General features: G+C 33.3%; 1 protein-coding gene across 1 annotated transcript in view; it reads right to left on the minus strand.

The window, feature by feature from the left end:
• The window catches only part of STS (steroid sulfatase), a 179,939-nt gene that overhangs the window by 87,755 nt on the left and 65,709 nt on the right, over positions 1-26,475 (minus strand). Inside the window, exons 2-5 of the mRNA XM_044670388.1 lie at positions 21,795-21,935; positions 19,001-19,122; positions 18,785-18,907; positions 16,232-16,655 (exon numbers count right to left, since the gene is read on the minus strand). Coding sequence (XP_044526323.1) covers positions 16,232-16,655; positions 18,785-18,907; positions 19,001-19,122; positions 21,795-21,935 — 810 coding nt within the window. The remainder of the gene's footprint in view (positions 1-16,231; positions 16,656-18,784; positions 18,908-19,000; positions 19,123-21,794; positions 21,936-26,475) is intronic.

The following is a 26,475-nucleotide window of genomic DNA, read 5'->3' on the forward strand; positions in this document are numbered from 1 at the left end:
ACAAAACCAATTTAGACAATTCTTTTTCTGCTTCTTCAAGGATAATCTAGGAAGCCTCCTTTTCATTTAGCCATAACTTCCTTGGTCTTCTATTTTATTTTACAATGAGGATATTCACTGGTTATGCTAAGTAAAGCATATTACCAGAGAAATGAACTAATCACATAACAAGAGAAAAGTGGAATTGATAGACAGCTTACACAGGCCACTGTTATCTACATAATATAAAAAAAACAAAAACACAAAGAATGACTCCAGAAGTTTGGGTGGGTCTTCTGTTGCAAATCCGTAGCATGATATCCACAAGCCAAAAGACAGGTAGACAGGAATGGGCTGTGATCTTCATCAAGTAAGATGATATATGTAATCAATGACTTTACAATGCTAAGAGATTGTAGATCCACTCGAGTTTTCAAACTTGAGAATTATTTAGGGTGACTGCTAGCTGTGCTGCAATATGCCAGAAATTTACTAAATAGATTTGTTTATTATAACAAGGAATTTATTTGTTTTATTAGCTTCTGGTATTTTTTAAATTTACATTAAAAATATCATTAAACTTTCTCAGTTTTATCTGTATCTCAACAAATACAATTGTCCTGTAGAACAAATTAATTTGTCTCAGAACCACTCTGATCAAAATAATAGGATTTATTAAACAATGGGTGTGCCAAACCTCAGACAAGCATCATAAGGATTTGAAGTGTGGCACTGCTGTAAAAGTTAAAGAGCAAGCTTTGTAGGAGTGTTACAGCATTTTGACTGTGAAAAATTGTCATGGTAGTAGAACAGGATAAAAGGTCACATCTTTTAAGGATACATTTTTCAACTGTCATAGATTTGGAAGAATTATGATTATGTAAGCCATCACTGCGGAAAGTAATATTTACCTGCTATAAAATTTGAGGACATAGTACAAAAAAGAGTAGAGTTACTACCATGACTCTCAATTAAGGACTTATTTTTTCCTCACAAATGTTATTTTTTTCTTTTCTTCACTCACACTTTCCATAATTCCAATTTCATAATGTTATCCGCTGTAAACAGGGTTTTGAGCTTACTCAGGACTGAACAAAGTAAGGCTGCTACCCTAGCAAATCAGAGCAAATAACAATAGAATTTCATAACACTTTTAGAATCTAGATTGATATCACAGTGCCTGTAGTAAAGGGCATATAAATGGAGAATAAGTGACAGTGATATTAAATCCAATATGAAGTTACTGGCATCTATTTAGCTTACATATTTTGTATACTACCTAATATGTATTCTATTATGTGTAAGACCTGTGATTTCATTGAGGTGAGAACTCTTTTCACTGATACATATCACAACTTGTTCCTAATTTACCATTATAAGGGCTTCTGGAGCTTCAGAGAGATTAAATGATTTGCTAGTGTGTCAGAAGAGTGAATTGAATCTGCCTTCCTAATTCCAAGTCCTACAATCTCTCTACCATAGTATATAGCTTTTTCTGCTTTCTGATACATTTCTCAAATTAATATGCAGTAGTTCTTAAGGAACTGAATAATCACAGGCAATATTCTATGAGTTGACCTGCCAGTTACTGTTAGTATTCATATACTTGTACACAGATACTTTCTTTGTTCTGTTTTTTTAGCTTCTTTCACATTTAAATTGATTATTTTTCCCAGAAAAACAAAACCTACAAGTATCTTTTGATTAAGTGACATAGTTCTGGAGCCGATTCGTTAAGAGACTGCTAAATGATATCATATAGTGATAGACTTGGAATTTGGAAAGCCCAAATTAAAATCTCAACTCAGATACTAGTTTTGTAACCTTAGGCTATTCCTTTAATCTTCTTGGCCTCAGTTTCCTTACCTGTAAAATTATTAGCATGTCACCTACCTTATAGGCACATCAAGTAATATAATAAATGTGAAGTGTTTTGCAAAAGCTTCACAGTGTTATATAAATAATAGGTTTTGTTAGTATTGAATTAATAAAATCAGTTTATACAGAAGAATGACTATCCATCTGCTTTACAGAAAGCCTAAGGTTTAGGGGGTGTTTATCTGAAATAGCACAAAAAATTCATTGATTTCTTTATGCTAGCAAAGGTTTTTTTTGTTTATTTGTTTAGCCTCATTTTATGGTAAGGAAAAAAATTCTGAATACAATTTCACTAAATTCACATGTTCAAACATGACTTTTAGTTTAAATGAATTTCTAGGTACTTTAAGTAATGATGATAAGGTTGATATTATGTACCACATAAATCTTTGATTGTATCTATATAGATACATCCACCAAACTCCAATCTTTGTCACTTTTCTCAATGTGTTTGCCATAAACTCCCACCAGAGCTACTACCAATATCCTAGAGGAATCTTATGAAATATAACTTTTTTTTTGCCCTTTTGGGACCAGGGAAGAGTTATCTATGTGTTCCTCAATGTGGAAAAAAGGCTGATAGTCCAACTCCTAATCCTGTTATTTCTCTGAATTATCCTAAGCATACTTCTAAAGATCAGCTGGTCAAAGTACAACAAACTATAGAATAAAGGAAACATCGCTCCAGCTCTTCCTTGTAACACTGGCTATTGTCTCCAGGAAAGCTATGTAGCCAAGTTATATGAGAAGAATAATTAAAACACAGAAAAGTATACTGATAAGAGGACTGCTTCTATTAAGGAATAAGGATAGCTTGGTATTTTTAAATGCCACTCATTTGGCAATGGTAACATTCTTTGGATAGGAATGTTAGTGATCCTCATTAATCAAAATGTATAGCTTAGTTGCACATCCTTCTGTGGTAACTGGCATCTATGTCCTCATTGTAAAGTTATAAAATTATATATATATATATATATATATGTATATATATATATGTTATAGAATTATTCCATGCTAGAACCTATAAACATCCTAGAAAGGCAAGATAAGAAAGAGAAGATGGGATGAATATATAACATCTTAAGCATTAAACTGCTTTCTCCAACTTTTAAAATATGAAATGGTATTTTTCTGTGTGGCTTCCACATTTAGCTAACTCTATTTCATTTAGGAAAATATTAAACTGCAGAAATGTTATCTATGCTCCTGTTATTCATATCTTAGAATCTCCAAATGGCACCTCAGGAACACATTTCTTGAGCATAATTCATTTTAGGGACAGGGTGTACAGAGGCAGAGTATAAATTTCAGAAGCAGAATTTAAATCATTTTACTAGCCTCCCTTGACATATAAATTGTAGAGAAAGTGTCCACATAGAGCTTTTTATAATTTTTGTACTTCAAAATGAAGCATCATCTTCAACTGAGGGGAGGTTAAATCAGCAACCTGTTGTATACATTCCATTAATATGTTACCCATATTACCCACAGGGAGTCACAATTTTATGACTAGGTTACTTCAAAGAAATCTCTTAGCCTCCATTCGCCCCAAATGAAGATTATAAAAGCAGCTTCCTACCCAAGTCATAAAGAGTATTCTCATTACTGAGAGAATTTTCATAAAGGTGCTGTGCTCCTTAGAAAGGAAAATGCATTCATTTCAAAAGACCTCAATTCTACTGATTTTCTTTTTGTTATTATTATTATTACTATACTATTATGTTATATGTTACTATTATACATTATGTTGTATATTACTATTATGTAATTGTTGTTATTACTATACTATTATGTTTCTTTTTACTACTATTTAAAAGACCATATATTTTTCAGACTTTTTTGACGCTGACTATTTTAATGATTTTTTTCCCCTTCCTTTTTTTCTTTAAAAATTTATGTTATATGATTGATCACATGGTTTGATGGGGATATGACTGGGGATGTTGGCTTTAAATGATCACTCTATTGCAAATATCAATAATATGGAAATAGGTTTTGAACAATGATACATGTAAAATCCAGTGGAAGTGTTTATCAGAGGAGGGGAAGGAAAGAACATGAACCATGGAACCATGGGAAAACATTCTAAATTAATTATTAAATTAAAATTTTAAAATTAAAAATTTATGTTAACAATGCAATGATCCAAGACAATCCTTAGGGACTTATTAGAAAGAATGCTATCCATATTGAGAGAAAGAACTGTGGGGGTAGAAATGCATAAAAAATGATCACTTATTTATACAGGTATTTGTTTTGGGGTTTTGGTTTTAAAAGATTACTCTATTACAAAAATGAATAATAGGAAATGGGTATTAAATGGTAATACATGTACTACCCAGTGGAATTGCTTGTCAGCTCCAGGAGGGAGGAGGGAAAAGGGGAGGGAAAGAACATGAAACATATAACCATGGAAAAATACTTTAAAAAAAGAAAGCTACATATGTGATGAAAAAAATTGTTATATGAAATGCTTCTTTGGGAGAGAAAAGGGTAAGTAAAATGTACTGTGGGAAATTATGGTGATATAAAATTAAAAAGATATCAATAATGTTTTTTTAACTGAGGAGACTTAGCCACTATAGATGTGGTAGAAGATGGTGGGGAAAAGAGAACTCGGATAACTCCAATATTTTAAATTTTGCAAATGACAGAATAGTGGCACTATCAATAGAAATATTTTTAAAAAATTTTTCCAAGACTTAGATCTGTCCAAAGGCAGACTGTCTTTCTGTCTCAGGAGATCCAGGATTTTCTAAAAGTTTTAAAACAATATTGAATGCTTGTCATTGTTACAGAGGGGAATTTTATTTAGGTAGAGAGATTACACTAGCTGACTTCTCTCTGATGTCCCTTCAAACCCATAGATCTGATGGTTTTGCAAATTCTGATACAGGCACATCAAGGAAAAGGCCAAATGTCTCACAAGAACTTACCACTGACATTGATTTATGATTCCATAATCTTTTGATATTTCTGTGCCCAAGACACAGAGCAACTTGGCACTATAGCCCAGCACACAAGACTACCCTAGGGATATTCAACAAAAAGTAACATAAACATTGACACTAAGGAAAGGCCATCTTGATAATATCTGAGCTATAAGATGAACTGCTCCCCTCTGAAAAAGTCTAACCTAGAAATCTGTCTCTCTTCTTTTCTCTTTTCCTTTTCCTTCTTGCTTGTTAGAGGGAGATAAGCTCTGGAAAAAAACAGTATTATAAGTAGTCTTTCAAACATCATCAAAAAACATCTTCTTTTGCTAGCTTGTATATACTGGAAGCAGGTACCAATGTTGTTAGAAAAACATGTAAGGAATCAAGGCTAAAGCAGAAGCTGTTGTTTACTGATCTCTGCAATTCGTATTTCCTTAACTGATGCATAAGCAAGTGAAAAGGTATAGAAAGAGAGGAGGCCAGAGAAGAGAACCTTGTGGAAGGTTTTAAGGCAAGTTAGTTTGTGAAGATTTAAGAAAAATAGGAATAGTAAGCCTAGAGTATAGAATTAAAATAGTGATCAGTAGAAAATAAAATCCCCTTTGGGGTGAGAAAAATTATGGAATGAGTCACTATAATCAAGAGAATTGGGAACTGTGGAAGGAACAGGTCCACTGGCCCTCAAAGGCCTACATCATTTATATAAGCCAAACATAAGAAACATATTGGCTCACCATAAGAAACGATGTTAATAAACAATCTGCCAGAACAAGTATAATAGGTGTTAATCTTTTTTCTGTATCTAGACCCCCTTTGGAATTCTGGTAAAACCTATGGACCTCTTCTCAGAATAACATTTTTAAATAATGAAAGATAATAGCAATTTTCTTTATATTATTTAGAAGTCAATGAAAAAACTTTTTAATCCATCCAAGATCTCTGAATCTTGGATTAATAATCCTTGAGCTAGAGAAAAACAATGATAGGAAACTCTGAAAGCAGAAGGCAATTTAGGAAACCACCCAAACCTTCCCTGTCTCATGAATGTCAGCTCTTTAGGAGTACAGATGAGAAGGACTTAACCTGGCTTAAAGTCCTTTGTTCTAGGGGGCTTCTAATAATTTGGCATCATAGAAAGAATTCCCTTTTATCTAATCAAGGGGAAATTCTAAAACAGCATTAAGGGGGAGGTCAGGATTATTAGAGGCTTGAAAATGAAAATAAACATATGAATTTCCCTTCTTCCTGAGACAACAACCAATAGTTTCAACATGCTCCAAGAACTCTAGGGCTCTTGTCATAACTCTCCCCAGGTTTGCTGGAAAGAGCTTACATTTTAGGGAGAAGGGAAATCTCTATTTATAGCAAAGATGATGCACTCTGAAATGGGAGATTTTCTAAGTGAAAACCAAAAATCCAGATCAGTTTAGGACTCCGTTTTGTAGATCCCTGATACCTAAGGGGCTGAATCAAGCAGGAAAATCAGTTGTCTGAGCAATTTCAAGTGAAGGAGTCCAAATAAGATCTGCAAGTTGACTGTAGGGAGTGCTGAGGAAACAATCATTTGTCTGGTTCAACTGATCTCCAGGACAGGAGAGGAAGGAAGCCATCTTGGTTAATTTTTTCTACTATCAAGACAGAACTTTCTTTTGGAATGGGAATTTGTAAACAAGTATAAAGTATACCACCCAAGGACAGAAAGGATATGTTAGTGCTTGTTCTAAGGCTACTGGCCATTCCCAGAAAAGTGTTTGGCCTGAGTGACAATTTCATATTCAATTTCCTCAATTCAACTTTGGATACTGGCTAATAGTTTGTTGTGACCACCACTACGCACCACAGTTGTTTTTGTAAAGTCTTGAACTCAGTCCTGCAACTCACCACTATTTTGTTATGATAAAAACATAGTACTATTCACTGAGACTCATTTTCAGCTGTTTAAAATGGGCAGAATCATTGAAATTGACAAAATAACTATCTCTAAATTTTCAATTTGTTTATATCTTTGACTATAATCACGTAGAATAGAACTACATTATTAATATTTTTAAAGAGAAAAAGTTAGGTGATTTAATAGGTGTATAGAATTCCTGATATAGAAATATACTGCATAGACAATTTACATTTCTAGAAAGCTGCTTAGGGCAATGAGAGGTGAAGTGACTTGCCCAGTTACAGAGGCAGTATGTGTCAGATGCAGGATCTGAGCTTAGGTCTTCCTGCCTCCAAGGCAGGCTTTATTCACTATAATGCACTTCTCTTCCTTGATGATTATTTGTGCCTGCACTCATATGAATATACATACATACATATTATCAACATGCAATTTACATTATGTATATATACACAATTATATATGGTATACTTGCATGTATATATATATTCATATGCTTTAGAGTTTAAGATATTAGCCACTAAAGTATAATGTAATAAAAGTTTGGAATAGCCTCAAAAATAAATATTAATCTTGATCTTCAACACTTAAATTGACATTATAATTTCCATTATATATATTTATCTTCTCAGTAAATGTTTTGAGACATATATTTCCATTAGATAAAAGAGTGATATCAGTAAATGCTTCTAGTTTACTAAATTTATCAAATGGCAGAATACCATGATTTTGTTTTTCTCTCTACTCAGGATTTATTGATCTGCTATGAACAGTTTGAACTCACTGTGCATTTTGAAATAGCTGTTTTCTATCACTTTCTTGGGTTCAAAGCAATTAGAGAGCATTAATCCATTTATTATTTTAGTGTTGAATGTTAATATGAAAGCTTGGCAATGTTGTTACATTTGTTGCTATAATCTACAGCAGCCAAAGCACTTTACCCTCTAATTAAGTTCCATTCCCCTGTTAACCGAAATTCAGTTTCTTCATCTTTCATCAAGTAATTGTCCTTTCTTTATCTACTTGGGATAACATGTGTCACTATCTCTGTCTAATTTTCTCATGTTTTTGAGGATTGAGTATGTGAGCCTAAACCATTAATGTTTTAGAATTATAAAAATCACACACTTTAATAAGGACATTAAAAGACACCGGCATCAGCCCACTCATTTTACAGATGTGAAAATTGGTTTGCCTAAGATTCAGACATACTGCCTTCTAGTACACTGCTTAAATTGCAGGCACTTTGAAGAAGGAACTAAGCAAACAGGAAAGCCTCATTTTAGCTGTTTAGGTAATGTTGAAGTTTCACGTAGTCAGAATTAACAGTAGTAATAGTAGACATTGATGTAGCACTCCAAAGTTTGCAAAGCACTTAACATATATGTTATCTCATTTAGATCTCTCTGCTAGGTAGATGCTATTATCCCCCATCAGATTGAGCTCTCTGCCTGGGGTCAGAAAGACAGTTGCACTATGGTAAATGGAGATTTGACTTAACCTTTTATATTCACTTAACCTTTTATATTTAAAATGAGAGGGTTGGTTGGATTAAAGTCAAACTCAGAGGTCCTTTCCAAAATCCTGTGAGTCTGTGATGGCTCAGGTTCTCTTTCACCTTTGGAATTACATATGTCCAAAGTTATGTTTAGAATATTATTTTTCTTCAAATTTAGTATAGCATGTATGATATTTCTGTTATTTTTTAGTTTGAGTTTGCCTGGCCAGCTTCATAGAAATCAATTAATCACTTTAAGGCTTATTCATGCACATCGGGTAGCTGTCCCAGGTTCTCAGTGAAGCTTCAGTTTACTCAGGCATAGATTTTCAGAGGCCCTCTACATCAGTGGTATCAAACTCAAATAGAAATAGGCCTAAAATAAATAAGGATTTCTGCAAGGCACATATTGACTTAGAAAATCACATGTTGACATTTGCTATATTCTTTTGTATTCTTATTTGTTTAATTAAATGTTTCTGAATTACATTTTAATCTTTTTGGCTATAGCTTTAGAGTATCAGCCACTGGTGTATGATACATTGTTGGATACAGTGACTAGGATTGTTTTTAACACACAATACAGTGGACCAGTGAAGAATTTAATGCAACTTTGAAGTTACTAATCAAAGGAATTGAGCTGATTTTGGTTTTTGTGGAGAGAGGCCTTTCATCAGTTACAGAGACTGTGTGGTTTAGAGAATAAATTGCTGGATTTTTTTTTTTACTTAAAAGACTAGGATTTTAATCCCTTCTCTGCCACCTTCTAGCCAAGTGACCCCAGAGAAGATATGACCAGTAACATGGGAAGAGGAAAAAATAAGCATTTAACAAGTGCTTAACCTTATGCCAGACACTGACCTAAGCACTTAAAAAAAAAAACCTCTTATTTTCTGTCTTAGAATCAATACTATGTACTATGTAATATGTCTAAGGCAAAAGAGCAGTGAGAGCTGAAAGCTGAGCAATGGGGGTTAAGTGACTTGCCCAGGGTCACACAACTAGGAAGGTCAGATTTGAACCTAGGACCTTCTTTCTTCAAGCCTGGCTCTCTCTTTTGAGCAGCGTAGCTACCCCGCTGATAGAAACACTTTTTCAAATATTATTTTGTTCTATCTGCACAGCAACCCTGTAAGGTAGGTGCTATCATTATTCCTATTTTGTAGCATTTGGACACTAGTTATATGTGCATGTTTTAAAGAGATGTAGGGAAAACTTTCCTGAATAGTCTGTTTCAATATTTTATCATGGAAGAGCAACTAGGTGACTCAGTGGATAATGAGCCAGGCCTGGAAATGGGAGGTCCTGAAATTAAATCTGGCCTCAGACTCTTAGCTGTGTGATCCAGGACAACCCACTTAACCCCAATTGCCTAACTCTTACCACTCTTCTGCCTTAGAACTGATATTTATTATCAAGGTAAGAAGATGTGTGTATGTAAGTAAATATTTAAAATCATGGTTACATTAAATAAGAGTAATTTTTGCACATAGGCTTAATAAATTTGTTTAATTAAACTGTAAAGAAGCTCTCTCACATCCAATCAAAAATAATTTCCACTTTTATTTCATTTATTTTATTCATTTTAGCTTTTTTCAAAAACTAGAAGTAACTACCCTTATCTGAAAACTGGAAGAGAAGTTAGATATTTAGTCCAATCTACTAAATGCTATATCCATTCCTCATACAGTTCAATTAACAAATGCTAGCCCTATACCATACTGAGACTAGCACTATGATACAATGACCAAATATTCAATACTGAATGTTTTCAAAGAGTTTGCCATCCATTTCACACTCTGTTAATGATTGTTATTGCTTCTCTTCTGATGCATTTTCAGCTTTGCCACAAAACGTAACAGATTCTTAAGGCAATGCATATAGTTGAATTACCCTCTAGTCTTTTCAAGTCACATGAAAGCAGAAAAATAAAAATTTTGTGTTAAATTGGAAAGATCCTTAGAGATTGTATGGTTATAAATCAGAGCTAGATGAGATCTTGCAAGTCAATAGAGATCAAACTACTCACTTTGCAGGTGACAGAGGTCCAGAGATTACACAAGTTTTAAAGGGTCAAACTAGATTCTCCAACTCCAAGTTCTTTCCATTCCTTCTTCTTCCATAGACATATAGTTGGTTAGTGGGAGAACCAAGATGAGGCTTTGAACCTTATCATTCCACTGAAACTGCTATATCCAAAGTTACTAATTAGTGATCTTTTGCTTGCCAAATCCAACAACCTTTTCTCAGTCCTCATTCTCTTTGACCTCTCTGCAGCCTTTGATTTTTCATCATTCCCTTCTTGTATCTTCTAAGTTTCAGGACTCAACTGTCTCCTGATTTTCTTCCTACCTGTCTGATTTCCTTTCCTGGATCTTTTCCCATCATGTCCTCTAAGTAGGTGTCCCTAAATATATGTCCTGGACCCTTATTTCTTCTCTCTCTCTCTACTATTTCATTTGGTGATCTCATTAGGTCCCATGAATTTAATTACCATTTTGAATTGGATGTCCAGTAGATATCTTAAACTTTTTATATCCAAAATGGAACTTGTTAATTCTCTCTCTAAATGTCCTCTCCCTCACCTTCTCTATAACTATACCATCTTCCTAGTCCCTCAGGTTCACAACCAAGGACTCATCCTGGATTCCTCACTATCTGCCATCCGCTATATCATATTTGTTGTCAAAGCCTGGCAGCTTACCCTTTGCAATATCTCTCATATAGGTCTCATTCTTTCCTCTGACACTGCCACCACTATAGTTCAGGACCCCATCACTTCATGCTTGGATAATTGCGGTAGCCGGCTGGTGGGTCTGCCTACCTCAGGTCTCTCCCCACTGGCCTTCTGGCTGTAACACCCAGAAGACCCTCCATCTCTCAGCTCCAGGTTATTTTCTCTGATTGTCTCCTATGCTGACAATGGTTTCTCTTTTCTATTCTATTAACCTCCATGACTTTCTTTAAATCCCAACTAAAATTCCATCTTTTACAGGAAACCTTCTCTGGTGCCTTTTAATTCTAGTGCCTTCCCTCCATTAATTAATTCCTAATTATCCTGACTATAGCTACCTTCATGTTTCTATGTATGTATATGGGTATATATGTATATATTGCATTTTGTCTCCCCTATTCAACTGTAAGCTCCTTGAGGCCAGGGATTGTCTTTTGTCTCCTTTTTTAAAATCCCCAGCACTTAGCACAGAACCTGGCATATAGTAGATATTTAATAAATGGTGATCAATGGATTGGCTGATCGAACCTCATATAAGACATCTCATTGTCGTGTTGGTTTCTATTACAAAGGCATCCTTGTTAACTCAGTATTTAACATAATGTCAGATATCACATCATGCACACAATTTTGGTAAAGCTGGTGTGTGTAGTTATAGAAAAATGACTTTTGTTTTCAAATCTGACTATCAGGTTCCATTATTTATAGAATTTTATTTAGATTAAAATTTATACTATTCTTTAGGGACAAGAAATTGAATTCACCTTCAATGATCAATGTTTTTAATTTACAATTTGACTTGCTAGAAAACTTGTTTCTACACTTCTCATTTTAACAGCTATATAAATTGTGAATTAGTTCTATTCTGCCTTTCCTCTACCCTGATTTTGTATGATAAACTGATCCTTTAAATAATAACATTTTGTGTATGGTTTATAAGTTTTCTACTAGAAACACTGAGTAATGAGTGGTTGCATCCAAATCTATATTTGATCATTGTATTACTGAAAATAAACATGATTGAACTGTTCCCTTAAATAAACTGGATTTTGTTAACTGGTTTGAGCATGATCAGTGTCTTTGTTTGCATCCCAGTAAAGTCCAATTAACTCTGTTATATTTCATGGTCACAGACAGACTTTATTCCTAAACCCTAGTCAATCAGTCACACAATTAATGGTGTATGCTTCTACTATTGTTTCAAGGAAGTGAAGATAGTTCAGTGCAAATCCATCACCAATTTGGAAGAAACAACTAAAATAAGAAATCCTGTTGACAGTGAGACAATAGCTTCATTTTTATGTACAAACAGTAGCTCAAACATAGAATTTTAAGAAAGATTTGTTGATTCAATACAGGTACAATGAGAAAAACTGGTTGATCACTGAAGTAGTCTAAGTGTTCTGGATTTCAATTTGGAATTATGGAAAAAGATTGACTAAACTGTCCACGTGCTTTGACCTAGCAATTCCACTACTAGGCAAATATCCCAAGTATGTCAAAAAGGTGGGAAAAAGTACAATAAATATATTCCAAAATATTCATGCCTGCTTTCCTTGTTGTTATCAAAGAAGTAAAAATAAATTCAAGAGCCCCCCTCTGGGGATTGGCTTAAAAAAACTTTGGTATATGAATGTAATGGAATTTTATTATATCCTAAGAAATAATGAATATGAAGAATTTTTAAAATGTGAAGATTTTATGAATTGATGCAAAATTAGTAGGACCAAGAAAACAGAAAAAGCAAAGACAAGAGAAACATAAATGAAAGGAAGTTGAATACCAAGTAATAGAAAAAGCAACGAAAGCTCCAGGAAACAGAGGAGGAAGAAAAATAGGAAAGAACATTATTATATGGGTTAATTACAATGGAAATCTATACTTAGTTCTCCTTTGAACACAGAAGGATACAAAGGAGAACAAAAGATCTCCTTTGAACACAAGGAAGGTGGGGGTGAAATGATTGTGGTGTAAAAACAAAGCATATTAATAAAATATTAAAAATGCTTAACAAATGATTACATCATACTATTAAAATTTGTGATTTAAGATTTGAAAAAATTATTCCTCAAGATTCCTCAATTCTGTGAAGCATATTATACAAGTATTTTTGTTCTCAACTTAAAAAAAAGGAAACAAAAATTTCTAAAAGTTAAATGACTTGCCTAGTATCCACAACTACTAATCCACAGTATCTCACTATACTATGCCTCAGAGTTCTAACAGTGATTCAAATTATTCATGTGAGGCAATTGGTTGATTCAAAGTTTAAAAAGTATTGTATTCTAAGGTGATGATGGATCCTATTTGGTTTTCTTATCCAGTTCCAAACTGAGTAGTAATAGACTAAGCATACTTCCTGAAACTGTCCCCACTTTATCAGCATAACTGTTTGACAATCCATTCTTTAGTTAAGCTACAAAACTGGTTTGCTCATTTCATCTTGTAAAATTTAACAATTGAAAGATATTCCAAAGATGAGTTGCAGCCAATTAATTTCCAGATTTGTTTAGTAATGGGGAAATTGCTCAATGCATCAGAAAAATTCTGAATGTTTCATAGATCCATGAACTTGTAAAAGTATTTGGAAGAGATCTTAGGTGTCACCTAATTTTATCTTTATTTAATGATACACGAATTATACCTACAAGACCCCTGGTAAATGGTTATAGGCCTCTAATAGCAGGAAATCCCTAATTATCTGAAGCAGCCTATTCCACTTTTGGACATTTTTAATATGTAAGAAGTTATTTCCAATATTAAACCAAAGGCAACTTACCTATAACTTTAACCCATTGATCTCAGTTCCATATTTGGCTCTAATATCTAATATTTGACTAACTAATCCTTCTTCCATATAACCCTTCACAAATTTAAAGACAGTATTATGTTCTTCCCTTAAATCCCTCATTCTTTTAACCAATTTGCATATGGCATGATTCCAAATCCACTTTTATTTTTTACTCTCTTCCTTTACACCTGGGAAAACTTATTAGTGTTCTTTTTTAAGAGAGCTGAACACAAAAAAGCACTTATGGTCTCATGAGTGCAAAGTACAGTAGGTCTCTTATCTCCCCTGATCTGGATATTAACCTTTAATGAATGAAAGCAAGGTATCAGATTCTTTTACAGCCCTGCTACATTGATGCCTCTTGTTAAGCTGGTAGTCAAAATAAAACATCAACATTTTTTTCACAAGCACTACCATCTTTCTATCATTGTATACTTATAAAGTTGAACTGTTTGAATGAGCACTTAGATGTTTTAATGTATTAAATTTCATCTTGTTATATTTGGATAAACATGCTAGCCTGCCAAGATCTCTTTAGATTCTATTTCTGTCATCTAGTGTATAATCTATCCATTCTAATTTTCTGTCATATCTAAGTTTGACGAAAATTATATTTATATATTCATCTAAATCAAATAAAATTGTTGAACAGAATAAGAATGATACCGAAAACATCTGATCCCATTTAATATTAATCTATCAGTTAATATGGTTTGAGTCAAATAATTCAACCACATCCAACTGGGATTGGGAATTGAAAATTGCAAAGATATAAATATAAAGTTGGACTAGACAGCTTCTGAAGTCCCTCATAAGTCTGAAATGTTGTGATTCTTTGAATAACTCTTCTTGATAAAGGGATATATATCTAGAGAAAAGAAGATAGTTTAAATTGCTAGGTCAGCTATATTGAATATCTGATCTATTAATATTAGTTATTGAAAGATCATCTACATTATAGTAATGAGAAATCATTAGTAAGGAAAAAAATGAATGGGCTTCCCTTGTTCACATGTGAGTTGGACTAGATTGGTCACTGAGATATTTTAAATAGGTGGCACAGTGGATAGAGTGCTGGGCCTGGAGTTAGGAAGATTCATCTTTTTGAGTCCAAATCTGGCCTCAGACACTGATTAGTTGTGTGAGACTCAGCCAAGTCATGTAACTGATTGCCTCAGTTTCTTCATCTGTAAAATAAGCTGGAGAAGGAAATGTCAAACTACTCCATTATCTTTCTCAAGAAAATCCTAAATGGGATCACAAAGAGTAAGATATAACTGAAATGACTGAACAACAAGAACAGTTGTACTCTATAATCTAAGCCATATTTCTGATTCTTGTCAATGAGGATGTTGTGAGAGAATATGTAAAAATCTGTGCTGAAATCAGATGGTATCTTGACCACATTCTAGACACAATAGTCTAGTAAAACCACCAACTGAATAAATAAGGTTATTCTGGGATGATTTGTTGATCCATTTTGGCTACTAGTGATCCACTGCTTCCTCTGCTAAATGTTAGTGAACAATCTGTTTGAAAACTTTGCCAGGAACTCATGTTAAGCTCAAAAACCTATTGTATCCAGAATCTACCTTTTTTGTCTTTTGAATTCCAGAATATGTGCTCATTTTTAGTCTTGAAGGACATCTCTCCCCCTCCCCTTGATTCCTTAAAGAAGATCTCAAGCCCTTCAGCAATCAAACATTCAATCTCTTTTGAATTCCCAAAATGCAATTTTGACCAAGTCCATTTTAAAGCCCCTGGTCTTCTCTTACTATCTTCTTTGTTACTTTAAGCTTTTAATACTTTTTAAACATTTTTTTTCTATCCTTTTGAGTCAAAATCATTCTAACAGAAGTTGAATTTGAGTTAAGTATTTGTTTTTGTTTTTTTATTTTGCTTTTTTTACGTCACATATTAACATAATGTCCCCATTGACTCTAAGACCTACCCTTTCTTTGTTATTCTTGACAAAACATAGTATAAAAAGCCATTTCTGGTTGTCCTCAGCATTTCCCAAGTCTAAGTTCATTTTTCATTTAGAAGCTCAAAATGTAGACTAGAGAGAATGATACGATCATTCCTTTCTCTCCTCCTTAACAATTTAAAGAAACAAAATAAAATAAATTGGAGTCCCAGATAATTCTCACTTTAGCTTACAGCTTTCCAGTCAAGTAGGTAATCAACTAACATAGTTTTAAAAGGCCATCAGAGAAAAAATGTTGACAGAAAAGCTATGAAACAAGTCAAGGGTGTTTAATATGAGAAACTAAAATAGATGGGGCGTAATTTCTAAACTTATCAAATAAAAACTATTGAATTTTTCATATTATCACTTTATTCAGATCAACTGCCCTCCCCACATGCTGTTTTATTGTTTCTCTGGTTACTTATTGAATATGGAAGAGAAAAGAGGGCCAAAACAAGGACAGTGTTTTTGCTGTTACCATGGAAATGGATGTTAGCCAGTTTTATCAGTAGCAACAGAGCAAAATCCCGGCACACAAGCAATACCAACCTGTTTATGAACTTGAGAGCTTCCCTGGTCAACCTCTGGGTGAGATTGTCATAAGACATTGGTTGCTGGACAACCTCATGATTCCTCATCAAGATGCAGTTTAAGGGTCGGAAAAAATGAAGGAAACAGGCTAGGAGTCCAATTATAGTGGCTGCTAATAAAAGACAGGAAAAGAATACCCAGTGAGGGAGCCGAAACAGGCCAAGGCAATTGAGGGCCTCCAAAGTGACAAGAGCGATGCCAACAATTTGCAGAGGAATGAAAACAAACATATGAATGGCTGTGGTAAACACAGTGCCTGATCCTGGTTTGCAGTCTCTTAGATTGGTCACTGGCAGTCCATAGAAATGGTCAAAACCATGATTTAAAGGGTGGTGACAGAAGTCATCTCTGCTGTTACAGTTTATCCCAAGGTGCCACTTTCCTATGGAAAGAGAAATATGTGAGATATGTATTTTCAGGCAACTTTCTGAATTTCCAGACTTTGGATCCCAAATGTAAATGTACCTATGTAAAATTTCTACCTACTGACTAATATAGTCTTACTTCTGAACTTAAACACCAAAAAAATTACATTTTGATACACATGGGAAAACACAAAAAGATGATATGCATATAAGGCCATAAAACTTTTTCATAGGGCTTTAAATATATTATATATAAATAATATGGTCTATATATTTCTTTCAAAATTGTACTGTATTCATTTTAAATTTCCTTTTATTTTCTTCTGTGCATTAAAGAAATGTCACAATGGCTCTCTTTCTTTTTGAATCACTATTGCTAACTGCCCCTACTCTGGAGTTCCATAGTCCAAAATTGAACATTTATATCCAAAACACTACTTCTGATGTCTAAGAAACTTCTTCCTATAGGCAAACAGATTTGATTTTGTATTTATAGCCTATTAATTATCTTTATTAAGTAAGCAATCACACTGTATGTAATATAAGTGTTCCTGATAGATGGCATACAGTTTTCTGAAAAATTTTCTTTAAATCAGTTTCTTTATATTCATTTCATTTTTCTATTCCAAGTTTTAAATGGGGATGGAAAAACAAACAAAAAAATACTCTCATATATATCACTGAACAAAATAATATTTTAAAAGCTGTACTTAAAAGACAAATAGTTGTCTTTTATGTATGTTTTATATTATTTGTTTTATAAGACATTTATTAAATGTCTTATATTATTTGTCAAAAATAAATAAATTTTGCTGGTGTTTTTAAAAAAATAATGCTAAGGCTTCCATCCAAAAGTAGTAAGGGAAAAAAAATCTACCCATCCCAAAGAAAGAAAATTGGATAGAAAAGCAGAAAATCTTAGTTCTCTTTCTCTTGCCACTTACTAGTTACCTTGGACAAATCCCTTAATCCCTCTGGCCCTCAGTTTCCTCAAATGTAAAATGAGAAGGTAAGATTAGATGACCCCCTAAGATCTCTTCCTGCTCTAAGTCTATAAGTTCATGGCAGTATGCCACATTGTAGGAAAAATCATCTTGACAGAATGCCTATGAGTAGAGGTCAACTTTACTTAAAGTAGGCCAACACAAGCTAAACAATAGCATATGATACTCTTTCAAGAGAAGAATACATGATATGAGGCATATGTGACATGCAATGTATTCTCCATAAAAATAAAGGTGGGAATAATAATATTCAATGATATGTAGTATGAAATGTTTACTTCAATAGGTTCACAAAATGTAACAAAACTGTGACTTCATTGTTGCAAATAATGCTTCAGAGATGGAAATCTTAACAACTTCATGGTTTAGGAGAATTTCATGAGACACTATGGTCAAAATAAATTCTTACCTTATTGCCAAACTTCTAGGGATAAGACTGTAAATTTTGCTAAATTTGTGTTCAGGTGACAGACATATATCTGCTGCCTGGTCCTTACCTGAAACCTTTCCAACTTGATAGAACATTCTAGAACTTGTGATCCAATGGCTTAACTTTCAAGAGCCAAAATCCTACCTGAAGTAGAACTTCTTCTCTAGAGGAAGGTTTTATATAAACATATGTAGGTATGAAAAAAATTTTGTTATATATGTAAATATATTTAATGCACAAACATAAATATTCAATATGTCCATTCAGAATTTGCACAAATTTCATAAGGTTATATATTTGGAGTTAAAAGGGACCTTAGTGGTCATCTAATCCAAGCCCTTCATTTTCAGATTCAAGAAACTGAGGCTCAGGGAATTTAAATAATTTACTCAAGACCATACCATTAATTTCAAAGTCAAGGTCCGAACACAGGTCCTCTAAACCTGAAATCCCAGGCTGTCATTCTTTCTTAAAAAGTAATGAATGTTGTTTTCAGAATTTATCTCAAATCGTCTCTCATTCCAATACATATTTTCTCTTGTCCTTATAATTCCCCCCCACCCCCACGCACCTCTATGTAAACTGAGTCTAGGAAATTAAAAAAAAAAACACTTTAAAAAATTCTTGTTGATTGACTTCTCTGTTAAGCTCCTTTCTCTTTCTATAATCTTAAGTCCCTTTTGTACCCAAGATTTCTTAGAGCTGTCTCTACCTATCAAGGCTGTAGAATAGCCTTGGTTCTTCAAAAGCTTGGCAAAAGTGATTTCATTTGTAGGTAGTCCACCTGAGGAAGCTGAAAATAGAAACACTCCAACTTTAGAGCGTGAAGCCATCCCTGGAATAAGGAAAAAAGAAAAAAAGAACATTAGAGAGAGTCTTCCTAGCCAGAAAAAAAATGACCAATAATAATTTTCAATGGGATTCTTACCTGATCGGACAGGGTAACGGCCTGTCAGAAAAGCTGCTCTACTTGGTGTACACAGTGGAGATGCAGCTAAGTGCTGAGTGAATTTGACTCCCCCTTTGGCTATCCTGTCAATATTAGGGGTTCTAGGAGAAGGAGAATAATTTCATTTTTAATTGTTCTGAAATTGAAGCTTTTTTCACACTTTTAAATTGTAATAATTAATAGCTAGCATTTATATAGCATGTAAAGGTTTGCAAAGTACTTTATATAAATTATCTCAATTGATCTTCATAACAACTCTTAAGAATTAGGTGCTATTATTATTCCCATTTTACTAGTGTATCAGACAGAATTTGACTTAAGATCACCTGTGCCACCTAGCTGCCCCATTAAATGTTTTAGAATGATTATTTGTTATTCTAATTAATATTTCCCATCTACTACATAAAATATAGACACTAATGAGGGCTGTAGTATTATTTTTCTCTCTCTCTCTCTATATATATACAAGAGTCACAGAAGTCTTTGTTTTAATTAAGTGCTTGCTTGTAAAAACAGTATCAAGATGCTGTAACAATTACATTCTAACAACCTCCTTCTTGATGAACTGGACAGTCAAACATAATCATTCAGCCTCCTTCACTCACCATTTTGCATATATCACTTTGCTTTTAAATAAAACTCTCACAATAGACTACTATAATCGTTCAACTGATGTACTTTCAAAAAATTTCCTTGACTGAATTATTCTCTTTCTCTGTAATGTGGATTGGGTTAGATTGTAAGGCCTAAGAAGACAGAACCTATATCTCCTTAACTCTGAAACAGTATTTGTTAAAGCCTATACAGAGATAAAGAAATGAGCAATGGACTAATACTGTGAAGAAGAAACTATGAATTTGAAAGTTAGAAGAATCATAGAAATCAGATTAATCCTAATTTTTTTTTCTCATAGAAAGTCTACCTTACCCATTCAAACAGCTGATGCAGTGAGGGGAAGTGGGGTAAGAATCTTTACTTTTCTTATTAAAAGAATTTCTTATTAACATTTTATTTTCTTATTATTGAGTCTTTTCTTTTCAGAAGTCCGATTATAATTTATGATATTTAGATTTTCTTTCAAAGGCAGAAAGTAGAGACATCATTTTTTTGTTTGTAGGTTAAATTTGAATATCACGAGCACATGAGGAAAATAAAAAAAAACCTAATATAGAATTCCAATACAAAGAAAGATACATGGTATAAATATTTAAAACATCCTAGATAGACTCCAAATCAAATGGCTAGTAAATTACAAAGAGTATAAAACATTAATATGCAACTTAGTGAAAACTATGAGAGAAGAGTAGCATATCTCTATCTATCATCTATCTATGTATGTACATGGAAAGAATTTCCAACATATAAAATTTTTCTTTCAAATATAAATGTTTTAAAGGAGAGAGGATTTCTAATTTCTAATCATTTAGCTCAAATAAAAATAAAAATAATAAAATAAATATGATTCCAACTTGAAAAAAGGAATTTACTCATGAAAAACAAAATTTACTTAATTTTAAATCAACTATGTGGAACACAGTTTTTGAAAAACAGAAATTATCCACATGGGCAACCCAAATTGGTTTTCTTGTCTCAAATCTTGCCCTCCTCAAATCTATTCTTCACTCAGTTGCCAATGCAAAAATGATATTAGTAAAGCATAGGTCTAACCATATCACTTCTTGCCCAGACTCTAGTAGCTTACTTCTAGAAATAAAAGCATTTTACTGTGGGGAAAATGATGAAGAGGTTGGGCTGAATGAAATAAAAATAAGTCAGTGCCTATAATCACTTGATTGTATAGCTCACTAGTTCATACATGTTAGAAGAAGGAAATGGTTTCAAATACTTATTACTCTGAGTTCACTTTGGAAAATTCTAGTAATAGGGTACTAGTTTTATAGAACTGTTTTATATAATTGCTTCTTTAAAGAATATTGAATATCAATATTTTAGTATAGCAAGGATTTACTTTTTTTCCTTTTTAACCTAAAGCATAATGTAGAAGCTCTTGTTTTAGTTTTTCTACTGAAAGCTTGGAAACAGGATATTTGCCATATTTCTAATGTGATAATGCAAAATACATGATACTAGTGACTTACCTCTACCATATCCCTTTCCCAGTTCTGTTTCTATGGCTTGCAGGCCCTTTGAAAAGACGGTGGTATACCACCCTCACGGATTGTCAGTGAAAAATAGTAGGGGATGCAGAGTGGGGAAAGGGGAGCAGACATTTGGGGTAAGAGTTGAATGGGATCATCTAGTAAAGTGGTACTACAACACACCCAAAATGTAAAAAACAAAAAATGATGGTAATTGTGGAGGAAAAGAAATGGAAAAATAGAGGAAAAGGAAGATAAAAGGAAAGAAAAAAGGTAAAGGAGATACTTTTTAGATTTTTCCCTTCTATATATTATACAACAACATAATCATGGTAGAACAAATAATGGAAAGTGGAAATGCTTCCTTTGCTGGATTCTTTATACAATTGTAAATTATATATATATATGTATGTATATATTTGTATATGCACTCATAATTCTTGCTAAGTATATTTTAACTCCCACATATACATCTGTATTTAAATATATATTCAAGTATAAATCTACATACATAACAACAAATGGAAGAACCTTATTATTATGGTTTCTTAAATATAATAGATATAATCTATACTCCATAGCTCTAAGAACATCTTAAAACTACCAAGGAAGAAAAAAATTGAGCATATTTGTGTATATGTACAACAACTTATATAGAACTTCTTTTATTAAACCTTAGTGTTGTGTTTCCATAGCATCCAGGATCTCCAATGCCAAGGTCATCTGCCATTGCTATAATAATGTTGGGCTTCGAAACTGCATCACTGTTGACACTGGCATAGAATAACATCAAGACCAAAAGGATCTTCATCTTCCTGTGAAGAGTAAACAAACAAAAGTAGAATGAAGAATGAGAACTTTTTTTCTTTATTAACAACTCTAATTCTTTCCAGTTACAGAAGCAGATCATTGAAACAAAAAAATTTTCCAGCTTGTTAGCTGATGACCATATCTCCTTCAAGGAAACAATGTAAAATTTGATGTGTAAAGATGTTGAACTCGCCTCTGTTTTCTGAATAAATATTTTGCTTTTAGTGAAAAACAATTATTTTGTTTCTATTCTTGAAAAGTAAAAAAGCCACTATTCTTTAGGGAAAAAAATTAAAAGCTTATCTACAATCTTATTGGTATTAAAAATCAGCCATTTGATGATCAGTTGTTACTGATCACTGGAAAAATAAATATTTTGTTAATGAAATATATTTCCATCCAGGACCTTAACAGAAGACCCAAACTGTTGTATTGCCCCCCTGTCCCTAGGCAAACAAACATAAATATATTGATCATGAAAAATCTTTCAGTATTAAGGGTAAACTAATTTCACAATATAGGATGAGGAATTCAGTTTGATGATGACATACAAAAGCCAATGTACTGAGGAAAGTTCTGCCTAATAGGTTAAGTCAACTGCTACCAGTAAAATGTAAGCTTCATTAAGTTTGGAAGTGTCATATCACCAACTACTTATTAGACATCCTGTAGGCATCCCAAACTCAATGCATTTAAAACACATTTTCTTTCCTCAAACATTCATCTTTCTTCTCAATTTCCCTATCTCTGTCAAGGGTATGATGATGCTTCCAGGCACCTAAGTTCACAACTTTGCAGTCATCCTCTAATCCTCATTCCTCTTCACTCTAGATATCCAAATAGCTGCCAAATCTTGTCAACTTTGTCTCCATGACTTTTCTCACATCTGTACTATTCTCTTCACTCACATGGCTACCCTAGTTCTGGCCCTTATTATCTCCCTTCTAAATGACTAAAACAATCCAAAATGGGAGTCCAAATTGCTTTTCTTGCCTCAATTCAATCTTGCTATACTCAGTCACCAGCATCAAAGTGCTATTCCTAAAGCAGAGTTCTGACCCTCTCTCTCCCCTATCCAAACTCCAATCACTCATTTCTAAAATCAGATAAAATCTTCTCTGATTAATGGGTCATCCATCACACCCTGTTTCCAACCTACCTTCCTAGTCTTATTATAAAACATACTCTTTCCCATCCCCTGTGGCACAGTCAAAATGGACCTTTTGCTGTTTTTCTATACACAACATTCTATCAGCTATCTCCATATAAAGGTGTGAGTTGACCTTCCTACCTAGAATGCATTTACTCCTAGCCTTTGCCTCTTAGAATCCTTTAGTTCCTTCAAAACTGCTGAAATGCTCTCCTCTATCTGACTTTACTGGATATTGCCAGTTACTATTACATCCAAGATAAAATAAAGTCCTATTTATTTTACATATATTTATATATTTATGCGTGTGTGTCTGTTATACTTATTTATATGTGTATATGTATTACATATTGTTTCCCTCTGTGGAATATATGGTCCTTCAGGACAGAAAGTGTTCATTTGGGGCTTTGTATATAGGTCTAGTATATTGTGGAAGTTTAAGAACTGCTTACTGATTGATTGTATCCCCTGAACTTAGCAGGGCACCTGACACTTTAGTGTAGTCACTTAATAAATGTTCACTGATTGACTGATCACAACATATGCCAGTATAAAATGTTATGAATCTAGAACCTTTCAAATATAATCAGTGGCCCTATTCAAATGTAGAGAAATAAAAGGAATGTGTTCCTCTTCTGCCCAGATCCAGTATTTTTTGTGTTTCTACATATACATGTTTATATACACATGTGTGTATGTTTTGCATATCGTTGAATATGTATGTGTATATATGTGTAATGTGTGTATATGTATATATAAAGGTCCAAGAAAAATTTAGGAGGGGCCTGAGTAGTTGTGACTGGTAAATATTTAACAACCAGCTCTGTTGGGGTAAAAATGTGCTAAATGACACACTTTTCATTTAATCTGCATTATTAAAACTTTCTCCATTACTTCCATAAGCCTGTGTAATCAACTGGAAAATAAATTAAACCACAATCTCTGGCATTTATTTGCTGACATTGAAAATTTAGCATTTAGTTATCTTTAAAGCAGTACCAGAGTGCTACAGCAGCCTCCTACCTCAGTTAATATCTATCTTAATTTGTATTGTTCTCTGGTTTTTCATTTGTACATTTTTTCCTTCCAACAAAACTAAGTCTTTTAAAAGAGGGACTTTAGCAAAGAATTTGTTTAGGTCACCCACAGGATTTTAGATGCTCAATATAGATTTGTTAGATTCTGAAAGGGGACGTTGAAATCAGCATGTTTCTCCATTGAAAGGTAGATTACATTCATATACCTAAATTACTAATAAAATGGGCAACCATAGGCATGCAGTATATACTAATGCAGCTCAATACAAAATTTCTTTGAACTCTTTCTTCTTGAAGGAATGGATGTCAAGTACAGCAAAAGTACTCTTTTATACCAACTTCTGCTATTAATCTGAGGGTTAGCACATTTTTCCCCTTAGAAGCTCTTAGGATGTTGGAGGCTATCAACAATAAAACCCACACTTCCACAACTATACCACAGTGTACAAACTTTGTAAAACACAGTATGTAGACTTAACTAAGGAGATGCATTTAACTCTGAAGATAATGGAATTGTTCTGTGATTCTTTTGGAGAGGACCAGCTATAATAATCCAATAGAGATTTTTTTCTGCTTGTTTGTTTCCTTTGTAAGTGCTGAGCTTATAAATGTGTTGAGTAGGTGGCTAAAATGACCTCTCAAGTCCCTTCCAGTTATGAGACCCTATTTTTCTATAGTTATTTTTGGCAAAGAGTGGTAGCCAAGAGTGGCTAAATGGGAAAAAAAAAACACCTAGGCTTTTACAAAACACAGTTAAAGCTGTTATGTAATATAGTAAATTATGCAATTACTATCCAAATCAGATATTCAGGAATACAAAAAGTATCAGAGGCACCTAGGTAGCACAGTGGATCAAGTGCTGGGGTTGTTATCAAAATAAAAATTTCAAATCCTGCATCAGATACTTACTAACTATGTGACTCTGGGCAAGTCACTTAACCTCTATTTCTCTCCTTCTCTCAACTCTAAAATGGGGATAATAACCTACTTCCCAGGGTTGTTGTGAGAATCAAATGGAATAATATTTATCAAGTGCATAGCATTATACCTGGCCTATTCGTGGTAAATAATGGCTAGCTATTATAATTATTATCATGACCTCTGCTACTGTTCTAATGATATGATCATAAGTGACTAATTCTAGAAGGAACATCAATCTAAGAAATGCAAACACCTATATTGTTTATTTATTTATTCAGCTTAATATTCACTGTTAAAGAGCATACCTAGATCATTTTAAAAAGAGAATGAGAATCCTTCTATGATAAACTGAGGCTTTAACTCTATCCCTTATTTGCTTCCCTAATTCAAGTCTTCCACTCTCCAATCTATCCTCCCTTTAGCTGCCAATGTTTTTTTCTAAAAAGTGAGGGTAAGACCATATTAATCCCATATTCAATTAAATCCAGTAGTTTCTCACTGACTTTGGTATCAAGTACTATTTCAACTTCATCTCATCCTTTTTAATTATGTCAATAGATATATATGTATATTTGTCTCTGGGTATGTAAAATAGTATCCTCAAAATTTTTCTTTTATGGAAAAAGGTACATGACCAAAAAAGCATAGTGAACTAAACAAATATAAACTGTCAATTTTTATTGCATTTTATTTTTTTTCAATTATGCATAGAAATAATTTTTGCCACTTGTTTTCTAACATTTTGCAATTCAGATCTCTCTCCTTCTCTTCCTCCTCTCCCCAAGGTATTAAATAGTCTAATATAGTTTATATCAGTTCTTTCATGCAAAATGTATTTTCATATTTCCCATGTTGTGACTAAAGACATATATAACAAATACAATAAAAACTCATGAAGGAAATAAAATGGATGACATGCTTTGATAGACAATCAGATTTCAGTTGTTCTTTATTTGGCAATAGATAGTGATTTTTTAATTCCTTTGGAGTTATCTTGGAATATTTTTTGCTGGTAATATTTCATAGTTGATCATCATACAATATTTTCATTATTGTATATATACTGTTCTCCTGATTCTGCTTGCTTTCTTTTGTATCAATTTATGTCTTTCTAGGTTTTTCTGAACTCATCCTCCACATCATATTGTCATTTTTTAAAAGATTATGTTCTTACAATCAGGAAGAAAGTTTTCTAATATTTTCTTATTTTTATAGAACACTTTGCACCACTCATTCTTCTTAGATGCTCTTGGCTTCTTGGTGTGGATCTCTGGAACCTTAGAATTGAAAGAGGAATTGGACCTATGATTTTGTTTAAATAATAAACTCCTAGGGGTAAAAATCTCTATTGTTGATGCAGATCAGTACCTTCTTTGTACAACAACTATGTATCAGAGAGAGGACACGAATGGGGGTCTTCCTAGCTCCAAAGTTATT

Source organism: Gracilinanus agilis, chromosome 3 (assembly GCF_016433145.1).
Source record: "Gracilinanus agilis isolate LMUSP501 chromosome 3, AgileGrace, whole genome shotgun sequence".
NCBI classification, from domain to species: Eukaryota; Metazoa; Chordata; class Mammalia; order Didelphimorphia; family Didelphidae; genus Gracilinanus; species Gracilinanus agilis.